The following is a 9,904-nucleotide window of genomic DNA, read 5'->3' on the forward strand; positions in this document are numbered from 1 at the left end:
CCCTGCATCCTTACACTTTGCTGAGACTGCACAGGCTAAGAAACTATGGCTGAGTGAAGAGACGGAGTCAGACCAGGTCTCTCCGTCGTCAGGATGATTTTTCCTGATGTCAGGAGACGGGGCTGAATGGGGCTTGTGGTCTATGTGGCGACGTTGAACTGTGAACTGCATTCATTTAAAAAAAAAAAAAAAAAAAACATATTAGGCCACTTGTCTCGTTTCATTAACTGTGATTCGCAAGAGGGTCTTAAAACACCGCCAACTGTTCCTGTTTGACGGTGAACAGCATCTTCCGCCGAGGCCTTCCGCACCAAGCGCCGTCCAAGACGATCAACATTACCCGGGCCCCCCTTGCGCACGGTGCGAGGCGACAGCCGGAGCTCTCCGGGGCCATCAGAACGGTTACAGCTCGACTGAAAAAAAAAAGGAAAAAAAAGGGCTTCCCGCGTCGCCGCTCCACCTCCACGTCAAATGCCGCACGCGGGCGACATCGCGCCCTGAAACGTGGGCAGAGACACGTTTGGCACACCGCAGGAAGCCCGCAGCCGGAGCCGCGCAGGGCACCGACACGCGACACCTGAAGCGCACGCCACTTCCAGCCATGCACCTTTAACACTTGGCCTCAGTGGTTCCCTCTCTTGCGGCCGATCCCGGGGGAACCAAGTTGGAGACCGTTAAAGAATCAAGGGGAACGCTTAATGCGGCCGAGACGTTGCCCACTTGACGCCGTGAAGCGCCTGCGTTACCGCGATGATTTACGACCGGGTGTTTACTTAAAAAAAAAAAAAAAAAAAAAGGGGGAGATGCTGACTTGCACAGACCCTGAAGGCGGGCTGAGCCCTCAGGAATGAGACCCGTCCACCACATGTTGTCAGTAGCTGGAGACGCTGAGCACTAGCGGAGCGCAGCGCGCCAGACCGAGAGCGCACGGAACTTGTAGACAATAGCCTTATTATTATTGTTATTGTTCATATTATTATTATTATTATTGTTTCTCTAGTTTCTCGTTTCCTTTTCCCCCTTTAATCGGCTTAGAGTAAATATACAATTGATGCGTTCTGTCCCTCGGCGCATTTTTTTTTTTTTTCTTTTGGACAGGAGCATGACGAATGCTGTTCATATGACTGATTTTACTTGAGGCCATAGGAAAGAAAGGCGAAATGGAGACGTTCACAATACACGACATGCTCATAAATTCCACCGATCTGAACAAGATTTTGTGCAATTTTGGGATCAAGAATATTTCCGAGTGCGGGCAGGATCCATCACCCGAGCCTAAAGGTACAGTGAATTTATTATTATCATTATCATTATTATTATTATTATCAAATGCGATGGAGCGTCATGTCGAATAGGGACCACTTTTCTTCAGATGTTTGCTATTTAATTTCACTGAAATGCAACCGCGTGTGCCGAAATGCGCACATTTTTTGCGTCAGTGCGCATTACGCATATGGCTCAGGTCCTCCTTAAAGCTGATGTATGCTGCTGTGTGCGAGCATGACACATATGTTGTCACTGTGCACTAGCTCTGCCAATGTCAAGTGAACGGAAGAGCCATTAGACAACTTCATGGCCGCACAACAGAAACTCTAATAGCGCAAACTTTGTACATTTGTCCGGATAAAACCCGAGGAGAAGGATACAGCAGCCTTAGAAATTCCATTTAGGCTTATTATAGTGATACTAAGAGATAAAGGATAGTATTCTGCAAATGCTGAGCATCAAAATGCTGTATGTAAGTCGCTATGTAGGAATATTTTAGGAATGTTAAGAGTGATTTTTGCTCATGAGGTGTGTGAGAGAAAGAGAAAGGGTGAGTAAAATATTATTTAGGTCACCTTTTCAAGATTGACAGAGGCTGCCCAGAGTTTCTGTGAGTGTATCCGTGTGTCTCCTCTCAGATATCAACCAGACGGTGCGCATCGTCCTCTACAGCCTCATCTTCCTCCTCAGCGTCCTGGGCAACAGCCTCATCATCGCCGTCCTGGTGAGGAACCGGCGCATGAGGACCGTCACCAACCTCTTCCTGCTGTCCCTGGCCGTCAGCGACCTGATGGTGTCCCTGGTCTGCATCCCCTTCACCTTCATCCCCAACCTCATGAGGGACTTCATCTTTGGCACCTGCATATGCAAACTGGTCATGTACTTCATGGGTGAGTGGATTTGTGATATTACAGTGAAGACTGTTGTTACTTGGAATCTTAAGATTGTGTTGTCTCCTTAGTCTCGTCTTTTCAGGTCTTAAAATCCTCAGTTGCAGTTAAATGTTACACTGTTTTGAACTTTTATGGTCATGGTAGTTCATAGAAGGGACTACTTGTAAAGTTATTGTTAAATATTGCACGCAAACACTTGAAATTTAGGTATTGTGTCAAAAAAATGTGATATTCTATATTTCCCAATAGCCTTTTTTTTAGTTCAGAATAGTTGTAGTGGCCTGTGGAGAATTTGCCAAATTTGCTTAAGTTAAATGTGAAACAGTTTCACACTTTTTCCCTGTTGGTCTTCAGTTCAAACCCCTTTTCCATCTCCTCATTTCTCTTACCGGGGCTGCTGCCAAATGATTGAACTCTCTGCATCCGCGCTGAATTATTAATATGTTTTATTGCACCGGCACTAGTGTTATTCGTGTCCCGAGCAAGGTTAATTTCCCCGCGCACGTTGTTCCCGGTGCTTTAACGAGCTCGAGCTACAAAAATGAGCCAGAAATAGCCCGAGTCATAGGAAATAGTGCCGGAAAAGGGCTGATGTACCTAAAGCCATATTTGCAGACGCAGTTGGGTTTTTCCTGCTGCTACATTTAGGATTTTTTTATGTGCAATCTAGGCTGAAGTCTCCTGTCCCTGTTCTTGAGTCTTGAGCACAAGTGAGATGTGGAAACTTGAAATTTTGCCTATTTACACGGTAGCACAAACGTAACCATCCAACTATTGTTATCTGCCCAACATTTTAGTGGTCTATATACAGTAACATAAATAGAAAAACTTCAAACATTTACAAGGAACACTGTTGACAGCACAAACCATCCTCCCGTCACATGGAGTAATGGACTCCTGTGAGGCTTCTTCCTTCATTTAAAAAAAAACAGCTACATAATTGTGATAAATACAGCCAAAATCTGGATAGGGCCTGCCAAAACAAAAAATGCCTGCTTTTATCTTAGCCAATATCTAGCTACAACCTTGGAATGCAGTGGGGGTGAGATATGATGCACTGTAAACCTTGACGGCTATGTGGCTAAAAGCTGATGCATAAAGTGCCCAATCACGCCGTTCATCTTCTACAGGACACAATTCGTCCCAGATATATTGTAAGACTATTATCTGCAGTAGACGAAACTGGGTCCTTACTGAGAGCCAGCTTCTTACCCCACTGCAGCTGATTTGGATGCCTTGAACTGGTCACATCTATAAGGCAGACAGCTTCCGATAGAAATGGTAAACGGACCCCTCCTCTGTTGCCCTTCCAAAGGTTTCTTCCATTTTTTTCCCATTAAAGGCTTTATTTGGGGGGTTTCTCCTTAGCCGAGTCAAGGGTCTGAGGATAGAGGGTGTCGGGTGCTGTACAGACTGCGAGGCCACTTGAAGCAAATTTGTGATTTGTGATATTGGGCTATATAAATAAAATAAATTGAAATTGGAGGAACACAGGTAAGTTTTTGTTCCTGGCACAGACTTGCTTTTTTTTTTTTTTTTTACCAGCACAACATTTGGAAACAAAAATACTGATTACCTGCCAATTTTTATACCAATTCCAAATTTAGATTATTTCCAAATTATCTCCTGAACGGTCAGTAGCAGGGGCACAGACCATGGGAGATTTAAAACACCTTAATAAAAACAAATCATACAAAGAAATCGTTTTAATGTGAACAACTTGTCATAATAAAATACTATTAATTCAGTGTATGAGGACTAAAGGTTAAAAAACTTCTTCTAACATGCTCTTCATTTGATTATGACACAATACATATAAGAATGTGTATGGTATTTCACTTTCTTTCTTTGTATCGTTTGTTTTTATTTAGACATTTTAATGTCTGGCCATACAGACGGCCTCAAAGGACATGAGTCAATCACATGTGAATCACCTCTTCACTGGCCGCATTTTCCTTGTGATTTTTTGATAAATCCCTCAGGTTTCTTCCTCTACCTCTCAGGAAGCCTCTGCTTTGGGAGTCTTGTAAATAAGGCGCAGCCATTACAGACAGTGCATCTTTGCTAATATGTCATTTTCATTCAATTATAAGTCCGCCGGCTTAATAAGATTTTCATTTTTCCTCCTTATTTCCTGTTGCTCCATTCGGGTGAGATCAGAGCGCTGTCCTCCAGGATCATTACCCCATTTGTCCGTGTGTTTATCTGTTTGTGTGTCGCTGCTGTCGGATTGTAAACAGCAATAATTTGAATGGATTTACGGCCCCTCTTGTTTTTTGTTTGATAAGTGCTTAACCGGTATTCTGGTAGCAGGCCGTGCAAGGATGTGCCCTGTCGCCGCTCAGGCGGTTAGATTTGACGGGGCTAAGCGTCGGTGTGCCATCCTGGGTGCTCGAAAAAGTCTGTTGCTGTCTGTCCCCCCCCAAAACAAGATGAAGGGGGACGTTACATAATTAATGGGACAGTCCGATTTGGGGCTCAATACCAGTCCCGTGTCTGCCAGAGGCCCGTTAGCTCGGCCTAGCGTGGAGACTGGGGGGCCCGGGAGCAACAGCTAGCCCGGCTCCGTCCGAAGGTTTTCAAATGCAGCTACCGGCACCATTAAAGTTCACTGCTTTGACACGTTAAAAGGGAACAAAAACGTCTAAAGTGAACAAAACAAACAAACAAACAAAAAAAACCAAAACGTGGTGTTCAAACGACACGCCGTGGTTTTACGTGTGGTGTTTAAGCTAAGCTAACCAGCTGCTGGCTGTAGCTTCACGAAAACGGCATCAATCTTTGTCATCGAGCTCTCGCCGAACGGGGCTTATATGAAAGCGTGTGGGTTGTGACTACATGCATTTCTTGAGTTTACAATTCACTGTAAAATTACGCATGATCGCCCCCCCCCCGAGAGTTAGATGAGAAGACCGACGACACACAGCAAGGACGTGAATTAGCGTATTCCTCAAAATGTCCGACAGTTTCTCTAAAAGAAAATCACTCCCCTGCTGTGCTACGCAGTTATATGTGTGCCTTTATGAGGTAATCTACTTTACTTTTGAAAAACTCCCAGCCCGTTACAGCTCCATACTGGAACTGAGAAGTGACAGCCCTTTCTTTTCTTTTCCTTCTTTGGATTTTCTGATCTGCGCAGGTGTCTCAGTGAGCGTTTCCACCTTCAACCTGGTGGCCATCTCCCTGGAGCGCTACAGCGCCATTTGCAACCCGCTGACCTCCAGAGCATGGCAGACCAAGTCCCACGCGGCCAAGGTCATCACGGCCACCTGGATGGCCTCCTTCATCCTGATGCTGCCCTACCCCATTTCTAGCACCCTCAAGCCTTTCACCCGCCTCAACAACAGCACGGGACACATGTGCCGCCTGCTGTGGCCCAACGACATCATCCAGCAGTCCTGGTGAGCTGGAGATAAGTGCATCTGGGGGGGGGGTCACGCCTTCACTGTGCTGGGATGCACTCAGCTTGTGCGGCAGCAAAAGTGGCCCACTGCTGAACCAGATGGCCCCTTTATTGATTTTCTCAGTCTGGTGCTGCTGGCGGGAGACGGCCACTTGGGGAAAACCTTCGGGCAATGCCATAGCTTCTATCCTTCAAATTAAAAGCACATCATTTTAAAAAAAATAAGCTTATCTGTTCCAATGATGGTAAATCATTTGGCCTGCGTTGATTCAAATCAGACACAACGGATGCTCGCTTGCCTCCACTTACTCCCCCAAATTTGTCCCATTGCAGGTATGTGTGTCTGCTGTTGCTGCTCTTCCTGATCCCTGGGATCGTCATGATGACGGCCTACGGACTCATCTCCCTGGAGCTCTACAGGGGCATCAAGCTTGAGCTGTCCAACAGGAAATCCAGTAGAGGTATGGACATAAACGTAGAAAATGATCAAAAGCAACGTTTTTTCTTTTAAGGGAAAAGGATGGGATTGTTGTATATTTTTCCCATTGTCAAAAAAAATCCCATGAAAATCCTGAAAACCATAACGACACTGACGTATAACAATGCATTAGTCCATCAAGGCTGAGTGACTTCCTGAAACAGCCGGGCACAGTGGCTTTTAGCAGATGCTACTCAAACAGGTGCCGAGAGTGTATTTGTTGGGTACTAGCTTCAGCTGCGGATGAATATGCATTTGAAGCTCTAGCGAGTATTGCTGGCAGGACAGTGTGTGTGTGTGTGTGTGTGTGTGTGTGTGTGTGTGTGTGTGTGTGTGTGTGTGAGAGAGAGAGACTCAAAATAAACTCTAGTGCCAAATGTTCATCATAATGAAGGTTTTAGTCTTTTCACTGGATTTTTGGCAATAACAAAGATATAAAATATCACCAGACTCAGCCTGTAAATTTGAGCTGTGACATCATAAGTTTTGACTTGAATAAAATCCTAATCTTTTTTTTTTTTTTTAAAGTATCCCAGGCTTTTGGATGTCTTCCATTTCAAGGTCTTAAGTGACAGCTTTTAAAATCATGGGGCCTTTGCTCCTGCATTTTGTCTTAATGCTGCTGATAAAATTGAATTCCCACTCTCCAGTCTTTTCTTTTCGTTTCCCCTGCCCTGACAGAGAGGCAATGCAGCACCGGCAGCATCAAGCCCGGTGACAGTGACGGCTGTTACATGCCGCCGTCGAAAAAAAAGAGCATCACAATGAGTACAGGCAGCTTGGCCAGCTCCAGCGGCAAGCGCATGGTGGGCCGTGTGTGCGGCAGCAGCTCCACAGCCAACCTGATGGCCAAGAAGCGTGTGATCCGCATGCTCCTGGTCATCGTCTTCCTCTTCTTCCTGTGCTGGACTCCCGTCTTTGTGGTCAACGCGTGGCAGGCTTTCGACCGGCACTTGGCCTACCGCCTGACCGGCGCGCCCATCTCCTTCATCCACCTACTGTCCTACACCTCCGCCTGCGTCAACCCCATCATTTACTGTTTCATGAACAAGCGATTCCGCCAGGGCATGCTGGCCACCTTCAGCTGCTTCAGGCAGAGCGGCGCGGGGAGGAACGGCCTGGGGAGGTCGGCTGGCAGTGGAGCGGCTAAAGGGGAGGTGGGCCGATTAAGAGCGGGGCCAAAGACCGCCGAGCAGAATGGCCATACCCCGTTGAGCGGGGCCAGCACACGCTTCACCTACACCGGCATCCGTGCATCAGCCTGGAGTGAGCTGACTTAAACCGGACCGATGTGTCTGTGTGTGAGAGCACCGGCCCGAGTGCAAGCACTTGTAGGGAATCAGTGGTGTGTTGCTTTAACGTGAAGCCCTCACAGCGCTTATAGGACTAGTTTATGAGCAGCTCTGTTGCTTTAGCTTGGAGTGTGACATGACGTGGGCACAATAGTTAATGGCCGTGGGGCAGAAGTGGTGTGCATTAAGTGCTCTCGCAACAGATAAACATGGCCAGATGCCTCCCAGGGGGGGTTGCAGTGTCCAGGGTGGCTCACCGAAGGGCCACAAGTCTGACATAGGGAGGGAGTGTTTTGCTGAAGCAGAATACCAATTAACGTAGTTTACCGCTCTCCATATATGCTCGTCACACACTTTGTAGTTGGGCCTCTCCCGCAGCCATTTTGCGGCCGTGCAGGGACCAAAACGGTCTCTCCACTCTTTCCAATTCATCGCTTTGAGCTAATGGCGACGGGTACAAAAATATTTGAAAACACAACCGCTGCCAGAAGGTTTAGCCTGTGCAAATTTAAAAAAAAAAAAAAAAAACTGTTCACGTTTGTAACAGGGACATTGTTTCTGGTAAGACACATTACCGTTATCTCAAAAGGCACATAGCTCAGAACCTGAGCAAACATAACCATAGATATCTGCATGGAGAGATACTACTAAATGGAAATGAGAAAACTTACGGTTCTATTTTTTAATTTTATTTTTTCACTGTTTGGGTTACAGTTGAGCAGACCCTTCAAAGATTAGGATACAGGTGTACACTGTGGTGTAGTAGACCCCAGCAATGTCGTGCTTTCAACGGAGGGTAAGATAAACGCTAAGAAAAGTACCTGACCCAGGTGATTAGAGGGACTGTACCGGCAACCAAAACAGTGTCGCGTCAAGGGCCATTTAGTATATGATTCTGCAGCTTTCAGTCATATCACACGATCTTAATCAGCACATGGACTTTGCCCACTTGGTCAAGAATGAACTATGAAACTCAACTTTCGGGTCACTTAGGGACAAGAAAAACTCTGACGTGCTCAGAAAAATGGGGACGTTTCCGTGACAGCCAGGCAAACTCCATCTCCTGAGCAAGATCGTGTGATGCGCTCAAAAGCTCTTGAACAGCTAATAAAACGACCTTAAGTTGAGATTGTCACGTGCTGTTTCCAAGGTCCAGATGAAACTCTGAAACACAGCCGCACCAGTGTTTTTGTAAGTTTCGCTCCTTAACTACAAGTCATATGGAATTTTACTCCCGACAATATTTCAAATCACGCATGTTTCAGTTTCTCTCATGTCGTTTTCCAGCTTTCCAGGCAGCCAGTGTTTTCCATTCGTTCGTGTATGGTACGAAAATCATCCTGCCGGACTTGTCTAATCCAATTATTCAGCATGATTATTCAACTCTCAACTTTGACTGACAAGACTTCATACAGCTTTAAAGGTGCATTCAGAAGTTTTTTTTTGTAAACAAAAAAAAAAAAAATTGTGTTTATATTCAGTGTTCCTCACCAAAACACATTGTTTTAATCCTTGAGGTCTTTACTAACGTGTTGGGTGTATTTTCTTCCTTATAAAACATTGACATCCATGCTTACCAGCTAGCAATCTTCTTTCCCGCTTTGTTGGCGCATTACCGCCACAAACTGTAGATCAGGGGACTGGCGCGAGGCCATTTGCAGGATTGCGTATCGCACCGAAACCTCGTGCGCGTGCACGAAACAAAGAGAAAAGGGGGTGCGCACTCGCAAAAACGCTGCTCCGTAGCTCTACCAGAGGTCGAAAGACTCCACAGGGTACCTCTGAAGGAATAGATTGACATTGTAGGAAATTGCTTATTCGCCGAGAGGATTGATAACACCGTCATGCTTGTGCTTGTTGAGTACGGAGCGAGGGCCGCAAAGAGCAATGTAAAAATGAATGGTTTCTGTTTGCATACTACGGTAAGCTAAGCTAGTTGCCGCCTCCCAGCTCTAGCTCTTACTTAACGCAGGCAGAAAGCAAATTAGCTTATTTCCCAAAATGTCAACCTATTCCTCTGACACTAAACAAAAACCCAGCAAAATTAACACAAAATAGTCATCAGTAATGTAAACGATTCATGATTTCTAGGAAGTTGGCCGCTACATGAAAAATGCCCGGTATGGTCCATTAAGTATTTTTAGATGCCAACGGCTGAGAACTATACTCAGAGGAGGCCTGTGTCTAAAACAGCCGCTCTCTGTGGCGTAAACCTACTCGGTGGCTTCAAAACCGTCACCAACAGTTCCGTCTTATCCTTGACCCACTGCTCGCGTGTGTGTGTGTGTGTGTGTGTGTGTGTACCTAAGAGGCTTGTACAGTGTGTGCTATGGGAACTGGAGAGGCCTTATCATTTTGTGGGACCTTACGCACCTGCACGGCCCCTCTTTAAATAGTGAATTCCTGGCATTACCCACCTGATTTCCACTGATCCCTACCATTAAATATAGCAGCATTAATGTAGCAACTCTTTCCCGTTTTGTTTCTTTGTATAAATATGTTGCAATGTTATTATGACCTGAATATTGTTCTGTAAATTCTTATCTTTACATTTGATTCATTAATGGAAAAC

General features: G+C 45.7%; 1 protein-coding gene across 1 annotated transcript; it reads left to right on the top strand.

Moving 5' to 3' along the window:
* The first annotated feature begins 901 nt into the window (after positions 1–901).
* On the top strand, positions 902–7,854 carry cckar (cholecystokinin A receptor). Its single transcript, XM_040140380.1, has 5 exons — positions 902–1,281; positions 1,905–2,156; positions 5,299–5,560; positions 5,896–6,023; positions 6,722–7,854. Exons 1-5 carry the CDS (start codon positions 1,161–1,163, stop codon positions 7,318–7,320), a joined length of 1,362 nt encoding a protein of 453 aa, XP_039996314.1. The 5' UTR covers positions 902–1,160; the 3' UTR covers positions 7,321–7,854.
* Positions 7,855–9,904: the final 2,050 nt, after the last annotated feature.

The sequence above is a fragment of the Xiphias gladius genome, chromosome 12 (genome assembly GCF_016859285.1).
Source record: "Xiphias gladius isolate SHS-SW01 ecotype Sanya breed wild chromosome 12, ASM1685928v1, whole genome shotgun sequence".
NCBI lineage: Eukaryota > Metazoa > Chordata > Actinopteri > Istiophoriformes > Xiphiidae > Xiphias > Xiphias gladius.

Coding starts and splice junctions, on each gene's coding strand:
- cckar (XM_040140380.1), top strand. CDS start 1,161: ATGGAGACGTTCACAATACACGACATGCTCATAAATTCCACCGATCTG. Junction 5,561..5,895: donor GACATCATCCAGCAGTCCTG/GTGAGCTGGAGA, acceptor GTCCCATTGCAG/GTATGTGTGTCTGCTGTTGC. Junction 6,024..6,721: donor CAACAGGAAATCCAGTAGAG/GTATGGACATAA, acceptor CTGCCCTGACAG/AGAGGCAATGCAGCACCGGC.